At 40.0% G+C, this 22,248-nt stretch overlaps 1 protein-coding gene across 1 annotated transcript; it reads right to left on the bottom strand.

The window, feature by feature from the left end:
- Positions 1-18,286: 18,286 nt before the first annotated feature.
- LOC117377258 (cerebellin-3) lies at positions 18,287-20,916 on the bottom strand. Its single transcript, XM_033973671.1, has 4 exons — positions 20,814-20,916; positions 20,401-20,577; positions 19,586-19,717; positions 18,287-18,588 (listed from the first exon to the last, which is right to left on the bottom strand). Exons 1-4 carry the CDS (start codon positions 20,914-20,916, stop codon positions 18,287-18,289), a joined length of 714 nt encoding a protein of 237 aa, XP_033829562.1.
- Between the last annotated feature and the right edge of the window lie 1,332 nt (positions 20,917-22,248).

Below are 22,248 nucleotides of genomic sequence, written 5' to 3'. Positions count from 1 at the left end.
CCGCAATTGAAATGATAGAATGACTTAAAGTAAATGTTGCTAAAATGTGCAGGGATAAAAACACTACAATGCACAGTATCTGTACAGCTCTGCTTGACCTCCCCTCCGTCTCCTCCCTCAGTCGACCACCTTCATTATTATCCTGATGCTTCACACTGACACTCTCTGCCCACGCAGCGCCCTCTATATACACGCACACACACACACACACACACACACACACACTGAGACACACAAAGGAACAGCCTCTCTCCGCAGAGCTCCTCACCTTCTGTGATCTGAGCTCATACCAGCACCAGCAGGACAAATGTCTCTAATCACCCCCAAACTGAGCCCAGGGAAGTCAACAGAGTCACCAGAGAAAGAGAGTGACGGAAATGGTACTTTTGTGAAAGCAGAAGAGTCGTCCTCAAGTTTTCTCCTCATTTATAAAGTGGTTCACATGTCGTCAGTGACATTCAGCTCGTGCCCACTGCCTGTTCTGTGGATTTACTGATTATAGCACAACTCGACAAAACCAAACTATAACACGCTAAACCTGCTTTTAACTTATAATATTCATTGGGTCAAATATGAAAATAATTGTCAGAAAAGTCCCAGATGTTAGTAGAAATGAGGGTGACCATGTGGACAGCGGGGTCAGGCACAGAGGTACAGGCCATCCTCCTCGGTGCTGTGAACCTCTGCTGCTCCACTGCCCAGCCTGATGCACCTGTAATGTGTGAGTGACCTTTGACCCCACAGCCCACATGGCTGCGCTGCACCTGTGGCTTCTGCTCTCTCTATTTCAGCCTCCGCTCAGGATGGACATAACAAAAACCTCAAAGCTGTCAAAGCAATGGTGGATGTGGGAGCATTGATGCACTTTTGAGCAATAGTTTAATATGAGGAAGGAGGCTAATCAAAAATAAAATGACAGAGTTTAACAGTGGTTTGTGTCTGCGTTCACTGGTGTATGAATGTGTGTGTGAGTGGTTCCTCGATATAAAGCGCTCTGAGTGCCTTGAAGGTGGAAAAGTGATATATTAAAATGTGACCTTTTACCATTAAAGCCACACTTTAGAATATTCTGCGTGGAGATGAATATGTTTTATGCCATACTGTGGAAGATTATAGCCAAAGGAACAACAGCCCTCCTCCTGGCCAAGAGTCAGGTTTGTGAAGATGCATGTTTTTAAAGTTTTTCAGTGCAATAAACACAACCTAAAAACGTGCTTTTATTTTAGTACGGTAAATCAGTCTCACATTTATGTAGCTCAAAGCGCTTTACATCAAGGAACCACTCACACATTCACTCACACATTCACACACACTTTCACACACACATTCACACACACATTCATACACCAGTACACACAGACACTGGGGGCGAGGTGGCGAGGAGTTTCTTTCCCAAGGACACAACAATAGTATTCATCTGGCTGGAATCGCACTGCCAATCTTCAGATCAGTGGACAAATACCCTACCAGCTGAGTGACTGTTTATTATAGTTTTTCCATCCAGAGCTCTGCATGTTGCTTGTAAATCATCGAGTTGTTTTCAATTATGTGATTCTCCAGACCAACACAAAAGAAGATTACAGTATTTCAGATTAGTCATTAAAAGTGGCAGAATATACAGGGAGTTGTAGATAAATAGATCCATTCGAAAGTCAATATTCTTTTATATTGAAGCTGAAGCTGAGATGGGCTTCAACCACACATGACCTTACAACAACCTTTATTTGTGTAACATAAACCGGTCTGTGAATGTGTGAATAGAGAAATGGATCAATGGTATAAAAGCACTTTTCATGAACCAATGATGGCACAAGAGTGCTCCATATAAATATGTCTATTTACTGTTTAACCAAAAGAAACACACAAAGAACTACACAATGTATCTCTATTAACCATGTATTCTCTATTAACCATGACCCCTCACTTGTAGTACTAGTAGTAGTTGTAGTTTATCTTGTTAACAGTAACCAAGATGTTAACCTGGTCTTTATTGGTCTCCCCTCTCTCCATCAGTGCATGTCTGTGTGTGCCATGTGTGCCGTGTGTGCATGTGCGTGTGCACACGTGCGTGTTAGGTGTACTTAGGCATGTGTCTGTGTGCATGAGCACACGTGTGTGCGCGTGTATGTGTGTGTTGTGTGTGTGTGCATGTGCATTCCTGATGTGAATAGCTGAGGTGGGCACACTGTTACTCTTATTAACCTGCCACTTCACAGTTGACAAAGTGCAGTAATGGTGTTTAGCACACACACACACACACAAATGCAAGGGTTGAGTGTAGGAGGCAGATGTGTGTGTGTGTGTGTGTGTGTGCGTGTGTCTGTGTGTGTGTGTGTATATAAAGCCCTCAGAGGCAGCTCCACACAGGAAAACACTGTGGACATTTCCCCTGTGGATGTTGTTATTTTATCACATTACGTTTATTTAAAGATAGAAAAGATTAGATTCTTTGCACTGGCCCTCGGAGATAAAGTGCAATATAATGTGCACGAGTGATGTGTTGGGTGCAGGGGGAGGGGGGGGCTTCAGTGCATCATTTAGAAGAGGAGATTTTTCCACAGTCAATGTTCGCATCTTAACTCAAAACACTTGAGCTGGAGCGTTGGCTGTGGACCGATAAAATATATGAAGAACCATGACTCTGATCTGATTTAACTCATCCAGAGTAACATGTGTGTTACAATTACAATTACATTCATGCTTTTAGGGATACAAAATACTAGGAATGGTACGAATGGAAGTGTTCTCTTTGACTTAAAGTGCCTGTAGGTTAAAGTGAAGATCATTATATCAGATTTTACAAAAAACTTACTTTACAGTTTTTTCCTCTAGTTTGGCCATTTTTTTTAGATTTCAAATTTTACTTCCTGGTTGGAAATCATGACTCTAATGTAGACTGAAATTATTATTTGACAAGTAAAATAATAAGAAATCACCTTTATTTTCCTGATTCAGAAAAATGTGTTTCTTTTGAAAATTGTGTCAAACTTTTGTATAAAATTCATTACATTACGTTACATCATCAATATGGGATTTTCCACTTCCTGTTTTTCAATTTTTCTTCACAAACTGCTTCTTGATTGATGTAAAACTATAATTTACATTTACAACTTGTTTATCCCGCCCAATTAACTCAAAGAATCAACAAACCTGTCCTGTGCACTTTCAGTATAGAACCTGAATAGGAGAAAGTACTACCTCTTTTCAATTCAATTCAAATCTTTTCATTTTATTTTTGTGTAGCCCAAACTCACAACCACAGCTGCTTCACAAAACTGTTGATATAAGATTCATAACTGTCCCAGGGCATCTTCTGTCTTTGCACCCTTCTCTGCACAAACCCTAAAACCTCAAGGGTAGAAAGAAATCTCGAGAAGAACCAGTGAAGGAGAGGTTCACTCCCATTGATGTTCAGTTTTTGGTCAGTTTTGTAATTCACTTAAGTTTAGGGTTTTGCCTGGGATCCAGAAAACACACTTCTTCAATACTTTATGAAGATGTGAGTCTGGTCATCACTGAATCTCCTCGTTTACAAAGGAGTTTGATTGACAAATGGATCAATGAGCGAAACACTAAACTCTGTTAATTTAATTTGAGATCAATTTGATTTTATTTTTAAATCATCGGTGACCAATGAGCTCCTTCATTTCACATGTGTCACTGAAAAAAATGGATCTAATTGGACAATCGCATTTGACCGGGCTTGAGACACAATGGAGGACGTGGGGACCAGGCTGATATCAATTAGTTTAAAAAAATACAGAGAGAATGAGTCTGGAGTTGCCAGGCAGGTTAGGGTTAGTGATATGAGTCTGTTACATAAGGGAAATATCTTTTTGGTCTCGTCATAGAGAGGGAGCTTTACATTAAAAGACCGGAAAGCACCAACAGGCTGGTCTTTGAAAAATGTCTTAATGAACTGATTTCTGTCATACACTCGGAAAAACTTTATGAACAAGATGAGAGACAGATGGAAAAACATCTGGGAACCAAGTCGAACAAGTTGGACTCAAAAAACCAGGGACAAGCTTAAAAAAAATACTTTTGCATTGATGTGGACTGGGGACTAGGGATGGGACGATATACAATAACATCTTTAATTGTGATAAAAAAAGACTGCAATCGTTCCTGGCATTTTTTAATAATCGTGATCATCACACACAATTATCATCGCCTTTACGGCGCCAGACAGCCTCATGTTTCCGGTTTCAATACAATGTTTGGATGTTAGTTCTGGTGTTTGTCCACAAGGGGGCCCTCTATCACAGCAATGAAACTTGTTAGCGTTTGTGCCTCGTCTGAACTGGGGATGGTTCTTCACCTCAGTCACCGTCATGGCTCATGGGCAGTGGATCTGGACCCGGATGACATCACACATTTATATCCTCCACTAAAGGAGGTGAAGTCTGATGTGTGGAATTATTATGGCTTTGAAAAACAAGACCAAGATGATCAGCTATCAATTTGTAAAGCCTGCCGAAAAAAAGTTGTGGTTCTGACGGCAAACACAAACTTAAATGCAGCCATCCCTACATTGTTTGACAAACTTGAGCCGAAAATATCCATCATAAGTAACATACCGTCTGAAATAAACTATTGAATCTAGTTTGTGTTAGTTTGGCTTTGCATGAATCATGGTGCGCGTTTGTGTAGACTTTGCTATCGCTACATCAGCGCTAGCTACAAAGCATTTTACACAGTTGATGGCTGCGATGCCAGCATGTCCTTATTGTATCCTTTTTCTGGAGCCTTTCTCAGGTTGGTTCATGTGTTTTTTTAATAGTCAAGAGTTATATAATTGACATATTTATTATTCATTCATTGTTAATTTCACTTGCAGTAAAAAAAAACAATTAATGTGATCACTCAGACACCTGCAAATTGTTTGGTGATGTTTAAGTGACTTTTTTTTAAATTGTAAACCTTATTGGTCAAAATAATCGTAAGTCTAAATTTTAATACCATCCCATCTGTTCTGGGTTCACTAAGACACCTTATATATATATATATATATATATATATATATATATATATATATATATATATATATATATATATATATATATATATATATATATATATATATATATATATATATATATATATATATATATATATATATATATATATATATATCAGACCAGGCTGTGGGTGAGAGGGTGTGAATGTGAGAGGTGAGTGTTTCTTTTTGTTTGTCCACATTCAAAAAATGAAAAAAAAAAAGAAGAAGAAGTAGAAGAAAGAATTTTAAGATCTTTACCATATGTGTGTGAAGTCTGTTCCTGAATGTTGCAGACAAATATTGTCCGGGCCTGAGGGTCTTAGGGGCCCAGAACTGGACCCTCCTCCTATTAATTTAAACTAGAGGGGTTCCCATGTGAGGCTTCTTGCCCCAGGTCTCCAACTTTCTGTTGACAGACCTGCCTCTAGGAACCTGAAGACCCCAAACCCAACTTCAACCAGGCTTCACATATTGCTTTGCTAGAATGTTATTGTCATTAAATTGCAGGTGACATAATACGCTAAATTACAGGTAAGATCTGTGGAGAGGCAAGCCCGCTACGAAGACCAGACTCTGTTAAATGAGGTATTTTACTCCATTGTTAGCAGCATTGTTAATTACCTCAGAGCCAGTGTTATTTTTGTTGAATACATTTAACACAATATGGTATCGTTTCTCACTAAAATCCATTCTCTGTTGTATAAAAGAAAAGTGAGGTTGTTTTAAAATCATTGGTGCTGGGAGATTGTGGTAATGTCACTCCAGACGCTCCATCACAGGCTGAATAACAAAACAAAATAAATCCAGAGATTGGCTGATTGCCTGTGCACTCGGCGGCCCACCAGGACTTTTCTTTTGGAGCTGTCCATTAATCACAGCTCTGCTCTCACCGGGGCGGGGCTAAAATATGCCAAAAACAACACTGATTAGAACAGAGAAATCAGACCGCTGTCCCCCTAGTATCAAATCAGGCCAGTGGAGATGATCAACTCTTGGAATCCAGTGTTGTCGGGGGCGGATCCTCAGTACTTCAACTGTTTGGAAAATTTGTTCACCCAGAAATGTTGCGTAATTCTGAGGAGACAGCTTTGAGATTTGAGTTTATAGTCACTCCACTAAAGCAGGAGAAGAACCAGCTGAGACACCAGACTATGGGCTGTGCTAGTCAAAGGGACTTGTGATCTATAAATGCCATCTCCCCTCTGATGTCGATGATGCAGTGCTGGATTGAAATTATAACCTACTTTCTTTACTTAATAACCTGACAGTACTTCTATTGTTTTTTTTCCACAGGTCTGAAGAATGGAGCATTTAACTTCCAGTGTGTATTTGTTCCTGTTTGAAACTCGTAGTCACTTGGATGGATGATGGGAACACTCATGTAGAACTTTTAGATTGAACCAAATCATTTTTCACATGGAACAAAACTGACAGAAGCTCCCAAGAGGTCAACACAGAGACTTTCATTTAAAAGATAGCAAAAGAAAAAATACATTTCTATCAACTGGACAAAAGTTTTGGAGTGAAGACGTTTGGCTGGTCATTCAAGCCGCTTCTTCAGCTCTGGTCAGATTGCTAATGTTCGCTGCCTTATATCGATCTGAAGGGAGGAGCTAAGTATACTGAAACTAATACACCTTTAGTTTACAGTTTCTATTTGTTAGCTCAATCTGATTAACTATAACAAGTGTGAACTGAGTCATACCTTGCATAATAGGCCCCTAATAGGTGCTCTCACATCTATTAGCATACTGGTTAGCACTACGGTTTTCCTTGTTTTGATTTAGGTCTGAAGATGTATCTATAAATAGGAGATAAAGCCCCCATTTCTACTCAAAAATGGATTGTCTTTCTTACCAAAATTACCTTGTTAACTTTATTTATTTATTTTGTTACAGACTAGTCCTGTTTAGCCTTAGATTAGATTAGATTAGATTAGTCTTGCCTCCATTTGCGCAGATCCACCCACCTACATCCACCCACTGGTTGAGCTGCACCTTGAGCGGTCCAGCAATCAACTCTGGAATAAAAGCCTCGAGCAGCGCACTACATCAGCGACCAGTGAGTCCTCCGCTGCAGCATCTTAGTTATTTTGTATTTTCTTTTTGTATTATCTAGTTGTTTCATTTGTATTCGCTTTTGGTAAGAATAAATTTACTGACCACGTCTCCGCACTATTGTTTTTGTTCTACGCCCGGCTCAACATCTTTTCGTTGCGTGCCACCACCCCTGGACTAACTGGCATGTAACATATTTATTCATCTTTATTTATACAGAGGGACAGTTTTGTTCTCTTTTTCATTCAAAATACAACACAACTCCGCTCTTAAACCATTTCTTTTCTTTGGCTAAGATATGTACCTCACTATCTTCACAGGAGTGGTTAGTTGCTTTGAGATGGAGATTAACAGCAGATTGGGGTCCTGAGCTGCTCTTTTGCGATAATGTTGGTACATTCTCTGTAAATAAATAGGTGCGTTAGTTTCAGTGTGGTTAGCTTCTCCCTTCAGATAGATTTAAGGTCGTGTGAAGCGGCTTGAATGATCGGCGAAAAACTTCTTTGCTCTAAAACTTTCGTCCAAGCGACATCGAATTTCTCTTTTGCTATGAATCATATCTGAGTGACTGAGGGATTACACGGACATCATTTAAAAGACTTATAGACGAACATGAGGTTAATAAAATACAACTCTATAAAGAAAAGTGCTATTACAAACCCAAGAGTGTGAAAGGCGAATGGGGTAAAGAAACGCAGGTGTTGTGCTGGAGAATTGTGTCATTCTTCAGAGCAGCAGTGAAGGAGGTTGGGGGACATTTGGAAACGGGCCAGCCTTGTTCACTTCTCATTTGAGCGTTGTGATTTACAGTGTTAAAGACGGTATCGCTTCAGTGTGGAGTGCGTGGTCGATGCCATCTAAGTGCCCTTTCATCAAGAGCCCGTCCTACAGCAGTTGTCTCTGTATAAAATGGCCCCTCAAATCCAAGAAGTTATTGTAGCAAATTGGAACTGGCACCGGGCATAACCACAAACTGGCTTTAAATCAAATATATGGAAGTACTGCAAGGTGCACATCAACAAAATAGTGAGGATATGTGAAGTACAAGACTTGAACAAAATAAAAATCAAAAATACATAAATCTGGCAATATTTCTGATACATTTTGTTCAGCGTTGAGGCGTGTGACGGGTGCAGATGTTTGCAGTTTAAATATGATCTGGTGGAGGGTCTGCCACCTGCTCATCTCTATGGAAATGTTATTGCATTGCCTGAAATATTCCACAGTACATTAAACTTATCTATCTCCACGGAGTTAACCACGGAACATCATCAGGCTGCTTTACATGTCATATCCGTGGAGACATAACCATGCTCAGAATGTTAAGAATATATGTTTTTCAAGTTTTGTTTTTTTTGTTTGTTTGTTTGTTTATTTTTCAGAATATATACACCTGTAGTTCATAGCTATGTTTAATCTTATATACCGTGCAATACTCTAGACCAAACACATTTTCACAGAGGGCCACATCAGCAAAATGGCTGCTCTCAAAGGGCCAGATGTAAAATAAATCTAACACATTTTTTAACTTGTTAATTAACTGTTTCTTCATATTCAAGTTACAAATATTGCCTATGCATTTGCCTTGATACAAAAATATGACTGTGTAACTGTGTATCTCCTGATAAAATTACATTTTAAGACCATTATACCTTTTAATTTACCCTGTCGAGGGCCAAATAAAAGGATGTGAAGGGCCACATTTGACCCGCGGGCCTCGAGTTTGACACATGTGCTCTAGACAAAACATTGACGTCTAGACTCGTAGGTGGAAAACTGTGCACCAAGTTACACCGAGTTACACAGTGTTCCTTTAATATTGTAATGATCCAGTATTTTGTATTTAGTCCAGAGTTGACACCTTTTTGTTTGTCCTTGTAACTGTTATGTTTTGTTGTTAATGTAACTGCTTTTGTACGTGACACTTGGTTGCTATGCCGACAAGCTGAGGTTTCTATTCGTCAGCTACTGGTCTGTTTTGGAGACTGGCTCTAATGAGTAGAGACTTCTGTTGTTTCGCTCTTGTTTTGGTGTGGGTTATGGCCTACGGTAGCCCTTATGTTCAGAAAATAAACAACAAGAAGAAACTGGTGTGTTTCTTTACCCCAGAACACTACAGGATTATTAAGTTACTGGCCTCTCTCAAGTTATGTTTAGACCTATGACCATAGACTGTATGTATAAATGGAAATAGCGAACCTGTTAGCCGCCGCGTTCCAAATAGGAAGTGATCATCTGGCTCAAACTCTGGTATTAACCCGCTCTACATGATCTTGGTGTTTTTACTTCTTTATTTTGTCCATAAATCAAGATGTGAACATTAACCCTCTGATGCATGAATTATGAAAGCCTTGGTCAAGATGTTTTTATTCTTCTCAGGACATGAAACAACATTGTGAACTGCCTGTAAAAAATGAATTAACTTGTGTTCTGTTGTAAATATACAAACACATGTTTCTTTTTCTGCTTTGAAAAACATTTCAACATTTTTGGGGGGAAATTTCAACACTGTTTAGGCCCAATGTTTAGGCCGGAATAAGAAAACCAGAGGAAATTTACTTGCAGTTACACCAACTGACCACTAAATTGACCTCAATGGAGTGTGGCAGCAGAGAGCACTCTAGAGGCTGACATGCAGCTCCACCACATGAACCAATGCATTAAAGAGAAAGTTATGTTTTAGTAGCTGTCCACTGCAGTGACCGCTATGCACACTGAGGGTTAATAATAGCCAAATCTGGGCCTTTCTTTCCTCGATGTCGCTCCTGGTAGTTTTGGCAGCAGGTTTTAATGGACAATTAAGGGGCGTTACATTCAACAGCCTGGCTTCAGATCGGCTCTTTGGTTGCTATGATACTTGCGGTCAAACTCTGCTCTAATACTTTATACAGACTATGCCTATAACAGAAATTATTGACATGTATCAACACAATATCTTCACTTCCCCTAGACGCATTAAGCCATAACTAAAGTTTTTGAATGAAGCTGTTAAACTCCCAGCTCTTTGGCAGTGTTTGTGATCCGTCTATTCCATTTTTGCAGTCGCGCGTATAAAGTACTACAACAAATGCACTTGATACAGTAGCGTTTGCCACTGTTGTGAAAAATGTGGTTTGTATCTGCGCGTATCCCCTTGTATAGCATAAATCCTTACCAGTCGACTCAAGCACACCTGACACAGCATATTCCTAAATGAACGTTAGCGGCACAAAGCAATTTGCAAGTTGATGACTCCTCAAATCCGGCGAGGTTGTGTCAGTAAACTCATTATAGCACTCATCTGTAGCCGGCCGCCTGGTCAATGATGATTTACTGTATACAGAGGCGCACCAAAGGGAGAGGCAACAAAGGTTTAGAGCTGTTCCTTGTACATTGGTGAGTGCGCGCTGGTTAGCATTCACTACGCTTGTCCCTATGTTGATTGCCTTCCCGCGCTGTGAGGTTTTTTTAATTTGGTTTGGTTCATTTGTAAGAATAGGGGACACCTGAGTAAGTGGTTGTTACTGGAGTGTATGAGGAAAGGTCTGGGTGATTTCTACGAACTTCTGAATGACTTCCAGCCCCTCTCACCTTGAGTCAGATTGAAGTACAAGTACAGGAGCGGGTGGGAGTGAGAGGGCAGGAGAACGAGTTGTGAGAGCAGAACAACAAGGAACACTACCTGCTGTGGAAAAACGCCCGATCGTGCTCTAAAAAGACCAGAACACATTTTTAATATTAATCTTAAAATGTTTTTGCTTGACCATTGGGAAGAATTGCTGCTTTTCACAAATTTGACTTTAGCTTTTGAGCACAACGCTGTGTTAGCATTTTAGTTCTGGTGGAATTACTTTTTTTTTTTTTTTTACATGAACGCGCTGTCTAACCAATATAGAGCCTTTTCACAAAACCTCAAAAGTGCAATATATAAGAGGTATATCATAGTGAATGCTTATAAAAGTAGTTGTTTTTATCTCTAAGCTAAAGACTAACATAAATTCACTTAAAAATAATTGACTTGATGAAAATACATTCAATGGCACGTTGAGGTGTTAACATTATTAATTCAATTCAGTTTAGTTTAGCATTAGCTTAGAAATAGAAAAAACACCTTTTGTAAACACACAAGTACCATCATTGTTTACATAGGCTGCAAGGTTTCTATTAGTTACATGGGACCAGGAGAGTTATTGATACTAGAGGAAGGCCCATGTGAGGCTTCTTGCCCCGAGCCTTCAAATACCTGTTGACAGGCCTCCATGGGACATTAGGGAATCCCAAACCACAAAAAAGCACTTAAAGACATGAGTCATGTTGAAGACCACAGGTATAGAATGGGTGAAAAACAGTGACTCACAAGTCGTCCTGTTTCTTTCAGTGATACGTAGAGTTGAGCATCTTGAACTATTTTGCAGATTTAGCTTTCTGTCAAAATCAGCTGCTTCCTAATACTGCAGTGCTCTGCTGTATGCCTCTTGTGCCTTTTAGGAGATAGCAATACTTGATTAAAACCCAGTAGAAATACAAATCCACGTAGTCTTTGGGACAAAACCATTCCAGTTTCCTTGGAGCACACACGAGCCTTTTGACTCTCTAACAGTAGCAGTCACACTTTGCTCCAAGTTGCCGTCCCGTGATAAATGTGTTACACCTTGCCCTCTCCAACCCACCACAAAGAGGGCAGTATTTTAGCCTATTCCCCACAATAACTCTGTACTTCAGTGTAGGCTGTAAACTGTTAACACTACACTGTGTAATAGTGTATTCTCTACTTCATATATGTGCATCAGTTTGTATTATAGAGCTCTGTTATGAAGAACATACCGGACCATGGCCTCGGGACCAGGACCAGCTGCCCACACTTACAGATATAACTATATAACTATATATCTGCAGGCCTATAGATGCCAAAACCGCCATATGCATGGTTGTCGTGTGTCGTGTGTAGTGCTAATAGGACAGGGCCAGGCCAGCGCTGGACACACAGCTGGGGTCTGCCTGTCAGTCAACTGCAAAGGCACAATCTGATTGGTCAGTTTTAAAGCTGAGGCCAGCAGCTTGCAGAAAAAAGGACCAAGGAAAGAGAAGGCATTTCATGAACATGTAACCCCCAAAATAACAGCACATCTGATAGGATAGTCATATTTATTTTATTTTTGAGAGAATTTCAGATCTAAAAAATACAACATTGTGATTAAATTGATATAATAAAATAATTAGTTTTGAATTTTTTGCTGGTGCACACCACTGGGGACATATGACATGTGAACACAACAGAGCTGCACTCCACTGCCCCATCATGGTCACTTACTTCATATGCTGCTCTTTAAGGATGTAAAATGTGTCATCTTGTCCTAGAGGCAAGAGGTTATTTATGGATACTTTGCAACAGTGATGTCATTAACATTCCTTTGGGGGTTAAGGCTAACTGGGGGCACTGCTTTGTCTGAAGCTCTGTTACTCAAGGTATAATTTACTTTGTACTGTTAAAAATGTATCTTTCAAACAACAATCACAAGCATTAGTCAACAGTTTTTCAGTAACACTCACTCAACACCTAATCAACACCTAAACTAGACCACGAATGCTCATATTGATTGCAGTTTCCTGATAATGTGCCAGGAAAACCAGGCTTTGTTTCCTAATGTGTGCATTGTGCCACCATGGTCTGTAATGAAACCGTAAGACTAAATCTCATCTTTTCATACACTTACACAGAGCGCTGTTGCCTTATGCGACCTCTATTTGTGTTCCCCGACAGCAGGTGTGGGAAAATCTCAAGAATCCAATCTAAATATGTCGTCTTCTACTATTGTCAATATTAACTTAACCATCACACCTGCTCTATACACTCACAATCATTCAACTTTCATCTTTTTCCCCCGTTACATGTTTTAAACCACATTTATCTTGTTCATCCTAATCCTTGTCACTTCTCTGTTGAAGCCTGCACTCCTGGAGTCCCACGACGCTGTACGGCTCCCTATCCAGCCCCCATACAAACACCTTTTCAGAGTTTCTTGGCTATGGGACCTGGGAGCACAACATTGTTCTTGTACACCATAGTGAGTTCTGTACACTGTCTTATAGCTCAGTGCTTGGTCTTCACACAACTTGTATCCTCCACTGAATTGGCTATTATTCTCTCTCCTCTTCCTCGGCTCCAGTCTCCGCAGGTACTGTATCCGCTGTATACCGCTGTCACTCCCATCCTTCCACTGCCTTTTACCAGTGATGTGCTTTGGTCTATTGCAGAAGATTTTTACAGTCTGACAGCCCCTCTTTTCCAAAAACCTAAAAAACTGATGATTCATAAACTCAACTTTTCCTGAGTGTGACTATAGTTGGAAAATACGCTCTAAACTTACTCTGACCTTTTTAGCTGTATCTGCCGTCTGCACCGGGAATTCTTTGCTCTTAAGATGTAAAATCATAATATTGTTGTGGATTCTAGTGAGAAAAGCGCCTATGATAGGTCGGACTGCTCATTTTACAAAAACACAGTTAAGATCATTATATTTAAGATTTCACACACACAAAAAATAAATGTTAGAATTTTTTTCCCAGTTTGGCAATATTTTTTGGTTTCAGTTTTGTGAATGATGTGGACAGAAATGTAATTGATACTGTGAATATTGTTTTCCTATTTGGCTAGATACCATATTCATTGTTGTAAATGGAGACTCTACCCCTTGCTTTTAACATTTTAAGACTAAATTTAAACTATTATATTCCTGCCTGAAATTGCTTAAATCTGTCTGTGCCAAGAAAATGTTGTATTCGCTGTCTCAGGTCCTTTTGTTTTGATTTTGGTCTTGTGGTCTGGGTATGGTGTGCTCCTTTTTTGTGCCTTACCGACGCTGTGTTCCTCATGTTTGTTTGTCATTACCTCTATGGGATTTTGTAATGATAATGTTTAATTAAAAAAAAAAAAAAAAGTTTTCAATTTTTACTTCCTGGTTGGAAATTATGACATCACGCTAGGGAATTCTATAACTGTTACCTAGCAACCATCTGCACATGTACAAATGTCCTCACTATTCTCTACAAGGGGCACTATTTAGGGGTCACGACATGTTTACTGCTGTCCCAATGCCCTTTGAGTTAAAAAGTTGTGCACTCAAAGTTTCCCACAATGCACCTTGAAAAGTAGCAGTACTGATAGTCGCTAATTATGAATAAAACACACATAAATAAACCGTTGCTGTGTAAACTTGCTAACGTTAGCCGCTTACCTTAGCTTGAACAGTTAAAAAGAGCAAGTATTTTCATATTTCAGACAAAAAATCCAGCCTTTCTACATGAGATTCAGTTCGACCAAAACCTATATGGTTATTATTAATCCATAAATATTTGTGTGCCAATTCAATCTGATCATTATTTATGACAGAAATCAAGTTTTATCAGAGTTTAGTGAGCCCTTTTTTACCCACCCAGACGCCAGAGTCACGTGACCCGAAGGTAGCCCGCTAGATGTCACAGAGATAATTATTTGACAAACACAACTTTTTTTTTTTTTTTTTTTTTTTTTTTAATTATGTTTAAAGTATCAGAAAATGTGTTTGTTATAAGTGTAAATTGTGCCAAACTTTTTAGGTTGAATTCTTCCTACAGTGACGTCATCAATATGGAACTCTCTGGAGCTCTCTACTTCCTGTAATTTACAACATATTTTTCAAGTTTTCTTCACAAGTTGCTTCCTGATTTGTGTAAACCTGTAATTTACATTTACAACAGGTTCATCCCACCTAATTAAGTCAAAATTAGGGAACTGTCAAAGCCTGTCATTCTCACTTAAAGGATGTACAGAAATGATATTTTATTACACTAGACAACAGTGCCCTCTGCTGGATAAATGATGTAGAACAATATCTGGATAATATGACGTAATGCGTGTATGGCGTAAACGTGCAACATCACTGGCGTTTTGTCTGTGCATTGTGTTGAGACAATAATACATCAAGTATAAACGAATAAATAAATAAATGCATTCATAATACAAATAGGAGGTTTCCTATTCCTATAGCTCGTCTCTAGATACACAGCTAAGCAAATCTTGTGTGTTTGACCAGTGGGAGATGACATTATACTAGTAAATGTATGTTTAGCAAACGGTCTGCAACAGGGGTGAGGCTAAACCCTTAAAAATGTTTTCAGCAGCACCTGTAAAATGAAGAGGTCTTTGTTATCTCATCGAACTGACAGTTTACTTTGTCTGAGAGGATGTCAGACTCCAGTATCTGTGCTGAAATGCCCCGTATTCTGCAGCTATATCAGCAGTTTAAACATTTTAATGAGTTGATTTGAGGTCGCTCCTTTCTCTCGCTCTCTCTCTCTTTCTCTCTCTCTCTCTCTCTCTCTCTGTCTCTCTCTCTCTCTCTCTCTCTCTCTCTCTCTGTCTCTCTCGTGCTTTCTGTCTCCCTCTCTATGTCTGTGTCTCTGTCTCGCTCTCTGTCTCTCTGTCTCTTTCTCTCTCGCTCTCTGTCTCTCTGTCTTTCTTTCTCTCTCTCTCTTTCTCCCTCTCTTGCTCTGTCTCTCTCTCTCTCTCTCTCTGTATCTTTCCCTCTCTCGCTCTCTGTCTCTCTCCCTGTTTTTTGTGTGTCTCTATCTGTCTCTTTCATTCTCAGTCTCTCTCTGTCTTCCTCTCTCTTTCTATTTCTCATTCTCTGTCTCTCTCTCACTTTCTATCTCTCTCTCTGTCTCTCTCTCTCTCGCTTTCTGTCTCTCTCTCTATGTCTCTATGTCTCTCTGTTTTTGTCTCTATTTCTCACTCTCTGTCTCTCACTTTCTGTCTCTCTCTCTCTCTCACTTTCTCTCACTTTCTGTCTCCCTGTCTCTGTGTCTCTCTGTCTCGCTCTCTGTCTGTCTCTGTCTCTTGCTCTCTCTCGCTCTCTGTCCCTCTCTGTATTTCTCTTTGTCTGTCTCTCTCTGTTTCTCTCTGTCTCTTGCTCTCGCTCTTTTTCTCTCTCTCTCTCACTGTCTGTCTGTCTCTATGTGTGTGTCTCTCTCTGTGTATCTGTGTCTCTCTTTCACTCTCTTTCCCTCTCTGTCTTTCTCTTTGTCTGTCTCTCTCTCTGTTTCTCTCTGTCTCTTGCTCTCGCTCTATTTCTCTCTCTCTCACTGTCTGTCTGTCTCTATGTGTGTGTCTCTCTCTCTCTGTGTCTCTCTTTCTCTGTCTCTCTCTTTACCCCCCTGGTGTCCTACCTGTGCATTAAAGGTCTTATATTACACACATGACTCTTGTGAGCTTTAAGTCACATTATAATACTGTTATCTCATCAAAAATATACCTGGAGTTGTGTTTTGTTTTATTTAAAAATTCAAAATAGCGTAATAAGAGCCCTTTAGAAAAACTGAATGATGGCTTGGCCCGCCCTCACAGTTGGATTCAGTCTGCTAACAGCTCTGTACAAGGGAAAGATTAGATATTATGTCCTCCTTCATGAATTTCATATTTTACATCAACAACACCAGAGATGGATAAGAAAACTCATTACAGCAGCAGTATTGATCACACATGGTTACAGCGTTTGGGGGTGGGGATTTTGTTACAAAGATAAAATGTACTCGGGTGTAAAATAGTTTCACTTTCAAAATTGTTAATAAAATAATAAAGTTTCAAAATGGCTGCTGCATCACTGTACAGAAAGTGTAGGCTAAGTTTGAGTTAACGCACACACATAAGTGCCCCATGACACAAACAAACAACTTCCCCATCGGCTAATGTCATTTCAGTTGATATTTTGCAGCTGATGTCATCAACATTCCCCGAGTGTGTAATGCTAATTGTAGACATTCTCTGGGGCTTTTTAAGACTTTTTTTTCGACTTTTTCGACTTTTTTTTTTTTTTTTTTTTTTTTTACTTTAAAAAAAAAACTTTTAAAAAACTTTTGTTACACTTTTTAGACTATTTTTTTTTAGGAAAGCCCGTTTCCGCCATGAAAAAAAATAAAATAAAAGGCCCACAGAAAGTCGAAATAATCGTAATTTGTAATTATTAGTTTTTAAACTCATAATTAGGAGTTTAAAATTCGTAATTAGGACTTTTAAAACTACTAATTATGAGTTTAAAATTCGTAATTTGGGGAATGTAACATTTACAAAATGTGAACCTTATCAATTTTGATTAAATGTATTTGGTATTTTAATCATTTCCTCAATAAACCAGCAGGGGTTGTGACCAGCTCAACTCTGCTCAGACCAGGAGGACGAGCGCTCACTGACCCAGAGCACAGCTCAGGAGTGGTCAGAACAGCACTCAGGGCCCACTGATTTGTTCAAGACGCCAGAAACTTTACTGGAGCTTAATTTATTCATTTATAAAAGTTCGTAGGTGATAAACACAACAGTCCCCCTGTCTCCTCTGCTCTGTACACTCAGTTGCAATGTGCTACAAGCTCAATCAAGACTTTAAAACTCCTAATTAGTAGTTTTAAAAGTCCTAATTACGAGTTTTAAACTAATAATTAGTAGTTTTAAAAGTCCTAATTACGAGTTTTAAACTAATAATTAGTAGTTTTAAAAGTCCTAATTACGAGTTTTAAACTCCTAATTACGAGTTTTAAACTAATAATTACTTAACTTTCTGTGGGGCTTTTATTTTATTTTTTTCCCATGGCGGAAACAGGCTTCCATATTTTTAAAACTTTTTTTTTTTTTTAGAATTTTTTTTTTTTTTAATTTTTTAGAGTTTTTAAGGATGAGCTGTTGAAGAAGAGTATGAGACATTCAGTTAATGCTGGACACAAGTCTCATAATGATGCTGAGGTCATGTGTTCTGCAGATTAGTATCATGCAGCTCTAATGTTCATCATTCTTCATATTCATCACTTCTGCAGCACAAACAACACATTCTGTGATGTTCAGATAAATGACTGCGCCAGTTGTTATTTTGGGAGTGTGTTCTCTCTTCTGCCACAAGGTGGTGCCACTGACTAGACTAAGCTGCTTTCAATGGTTTATAGTGTAAAAGAGACAGTCTCTGAGATCTAATGAAATCACCTTTATTACTCCTGTTTTTACATCCATACGTGTATCATTGTGAAACAAGAAATTTGATCAGATTGAAATGTTTTCATACAGTTATACACTATAACTGAGCTGCTCTTCACAGCATAATCACAGCAAGAAGAAAAACTAAAAGCTCTGTGTCAGTCCAGAGCTCGGATTACTGCAGGTCAGTACATTACATGAAAATAACTAAAGACAAATGACGACACATTTGGCTCATTAGTAACAGGTTAAAGATCACGCTGCCACGGGGTAGACGAGGTACCCAGAGAAGCTGTTGAGCCCCTCGATGTTGCCACAAAGCGTCCTGTTCTGCACCAGCTCTGCATACACCTGATCCCCCCGCTGCAGAGACAGGAGCACACGGTGAGAGCTGCTGTCCTCCATGTCCTGTGCATTGTCCTCCCACATAGCCACCTCCGGACTGCCGTTCCTCATCAGCTGCACTTTGTAGTACATGTGCTGACCGGCCCGTTGCATTCTGCAGTACACCGACAGAGAGAAGGAGTACACCCCCGAGACTGGAGCTGTGAACAGTCCTGAGGGAGCACACAACAATACGATCATGACATGTAAAGCATTTCTAACTCTTATCGCTCATGGGCCAGGGTCAGCCAACCACTATGTCCCTCCATCAAATAAATATACTCCCTCTTATTTTCATCCTTCGTGAGCCAATCCACCACAGCAGCAAAATCACAAGCCACCTCAGCCTCTCCTCCATCTCATTTCTGATGCATCTATTTAATACTTTTGTCTTATATATTCATGAACTATTAACCTCGGACATCTGATGAGTTTGGTCAAGTCAATGGGTTAGTGATGGGGCTTTCGGCTCTTTTATGGGATCTGAATCTTTTGAATCAGTTTATTTTAAAGAGCAGTTCAAAAGGCTGGCTCTTTTTGTATTTATTTATATGACAGAAGCCAATACGAGAACTTATTTTAACAACAAACTAATCACAGAGAGGAATGACCAAGGCTGAGATCTGTTTAAAATGGGTCAAATTGAGAGCGGGAGTGTGTTTACTATGTCAAATTATGCAAATAACACAATAATAATTTTAAAACCAACTGTTATTACGACGCCGAATATATATTTTTTTGCTGATGCTTGTGTCGGTTCAGTGTTCAGTATAAAAATGCAAACAAACTAGAAAGAAAAAGACTCGGCTCTTTTAAAAACTGCGATCCAGCTCCAACCATTCACATTAAGGAACCGTTCAAAAGAGCCGATTCATTCACGAAGGTCGCATCACTACAACGGGTCACCTACTTGATAATAAATAATGCAGTTTTCAATAAAATAATATAGCAGATATTCATACACCGGTGTACGCAGACACCGGGAACGAGGCGGGTTAAGTGTGTTGCCCAAGGACACAACGACAGCATTCATCTGTGGGAGCTGGAATCGCACCGCCAGCCTGTGAACCAGTGGATCTAACCGTGCAACCGATGATGTTTATGTCGAGAGTGGGATTCGAACCGCCAACCTTTCGGCTCAGTGGACTATAATATAATGAGCGCACTTACCCAGCACAGAATTGTACCCATGTCCTTCATTCAGGGGTATGACGTTGTACGGGATAGAGACATTTCGCTCAAATGGCCCAATGCATTTGACGTCTTCCCCCAAGAAGGCAGTGAAGGCGACGTTTACTGGACCTGTCCCGAAGGCAAGCCACAGCAATATTAGGAAGAACTGAATTAAATAACGTAACTATAAAAAGTGGAAAAAGATCACAACAAGATCATCCTAAAACATTCAAACTATTTCAAACCATAGACTGTATAAAGAAGTGGACTAAGTGCGTTCGGCTCCAGTCAAATGAAGCTCGTCAAGGCTAGCGGGTATAGCGACCAATTTGGAGCTCCATTTTTGGAAATCCAACCGCGAGTATCATAGCAACCAAAGAGCCAATCCGGAGCGAGGCTGTTGAAGGTAGCGCTCTTTCCTCGCCGTACCGCTGGTTTAGCAGGGAGCAGACGCTTAGCAACGCTGTCAATCAAACCTGTTGCTAACGTTAGCGCCTGATTTGACTATTATTAATGTTCATATCTTGATTTACAGACAAAATGGTGAAATAAAAACATGTAGAGTGGGTTAATATGAACATTTTAAGACCAAAATTGACAAGACTGACAGCAGGAGTTACAGAGAGAGAGGCGGCAATTTTCCAATGTAAAGTGAATTGGAGCCAAAGTCGATGGAGCTGGAAGTGTGCCCATGATCACTTCAAGACCACTTCACAAACGCATTTCCTGCAAACTGTTTATCTATTTTTGTGGCGAGATCTCAAAGCCACGCACCACTTTGACCTGTTTATTTGCCTTTTATATGAGTTTACCTATGACTTCAAGGATCTCTTCTGTGAGCTGGTTGATTTTGCCGGACACGCTTTGGAACGTCTCTATGACCTGGTCTCGCAGAAACTGCAACTCCGTGTTCCCACAACAACAGCCCTGCGTCCTGAAGGCACAGTCACAGTCCCACATTGCACACACAATATCTTCCTCCAACTTCTCTGATGGGGCAAAAGAAGAATATTAGTCAATTTACGCAACAAAGCAACACAGTAATGATTTGATCTGCTTTAAACCCATAAACTGTTCCACAAAACTGGGATTATCACGAGTTTGTTTTATGTTCTTGTGCTCATATTGCAGCTTCTGCCTTTACCACCTTCTAACGACTTTAGTATATTAACAATGAACAACAGAGAATCATTTAAAACGTGTGTACAGCTTTTGTTGTATTTACGTGCTGCTTCTTTAAGATCCTGCATTGTGGCTTTTGATTCCTGAGTTGTGGCACAGTCCAGCAGAAGTCCACTCACAAACAGCACGTAAACCAGGACCCTCATGGCGCGTTTCAACACTCACACAAACCTGCAGTGATAAAGGAGGTTATTAGATCATTTGAACTGCATAAACACATAGTCACGAGTGGGGGGTAACCAAACGTATGGGGTTACGTATTAATCCACAATATAAAATGAGGGCTTACCTTTGATTCAGCTGGTGGACCTCCTTTTCAGTCCAGCTCAAATTGTAACTTTGTGTTTTCGATGTACTTTGTGCCTAAACCCTGTGAACGTATGTGTCCTGTGTCCTGTTTTGGAGCAGGGTCCACCCCAGCACGGCCCCCTGTAGACCTGTACTGAACAGTTCTGATCATGTAGAGCCATTGTTTGTGTGTGTGATGCTAATGAGGCCAGAGGTGTCAGGTGGACTGATAGCATCGCTCGCTTTGTCCTGAGAGACACATTGTTTTATTTGGCTCTTGATGACCCTCTTGGTTCAGGTTACGGCCGTCGTATATGTCCTATATGTGTGTGAAGCAGGTAAACAATGAGAGTCCAGGGACACTCAGTCAAACACTTATGGGATGGTGCTGGAGATAACTCATGGCTTATAATGCATTCTCATTTTATTTGGTGTTTTAGTGTGAGTGAATGTGACGGCACTGTGATTATGCCACACACTCTAATATTTTGTTGGACTCCTTTAGCTTTGATTACTGCACTTCTTCGCTGTAGCATTGTTTCGATTTTCACTTCTGCAATGTCACAAGGTTTATTTCCATCCAGTGTTGCATTCATTTTCCACCAAGATCTCACATTGATGATGGTCGAGTCTGACCGCTGCACAAAGCTTCTCCAGCTCATCCCAAAGATTCTCAATGGGGTTAAGGTCTGGACTCTGTGGTGGACAATGTGTGAAAATGATGTCTCATGCTCCTGAACCACTCAGTCACAATTTGAGCTCGATGAATCCTGGCATTGTCATCTTGGAATATGCCCGTGCCATCAGGGAAGAAAAAATCCAATGATGGAATAACCTGGTCATTCAGTATATTCAGGTGTCAGCTGACCTCATTCTTTGAGCACAGACTGTTGCTGAACCTAGACCGGAGCAACTGCAGCAACCCCAACATATTTGCTGAGTTAAATCGAGGTGGTGACTTTTTTTTTGGCCAGACAGTGCATTTTATTTCCTTTCAGAATCAGTCTCTGTGTAAAAAGTACATCAGTCCGCTATTTAGTTCTCAAATTGTTATATTGTTACATAACCATCATTGAAGTTTGTTGTTGTGTCCTTGGGCAAGACACTTAACCCACCTCAGCCGTGTGTGAATGGGTGAGTGGTTCCTTGACGTAAAGCATTTTGAGCGCCTTGAAACTGGAGCAGCGCTA

The sequence above is a fragment of the Periophthalmus magnuspinnatus genome, chromosome 1 (assembly GCF_009829125.3).
Source record: "Periophthalmus magnuspinnatus isolate fPerMag1 chromosome 1, fPerMag1.2.pri, whole genome shotgun sequence".
NCBI lineage: Eukaryota > Metazoa > Chordata > Actinopteri > Gobiiformes > Gobiidae > Periophthalmus > Periophthalmus magnuspinnatus.
Note: the sequence above shows the minus strand (reverse complement) of the source record. Positions and strands in the feature narration are given on the sequence as shown.

Coding starts and splice junctions, on each gene's coding strand:
- LOC117377258 (XM_033973671.1), bottom strand. CDS start 20,916: ATGAGGGTCCTGGTTTACGTGCTGTTTGTGAGTGGACTTCTGCTGGAC. Junction 19,718..20,400: donor AGAGATCCTTGAAGTCATAG/GTAAACTCATAT, acceptor CCTTCGGGACAG/GTCCAGTAAACGTCGCCTTC. Junction 18,589..19,585: donor TGGGTACAATTCTGTGCTGG/GTAAGTGCGCTC, acceptor GTGCTCCCTCAG/GACTGTTCACAGCTCCAGTC.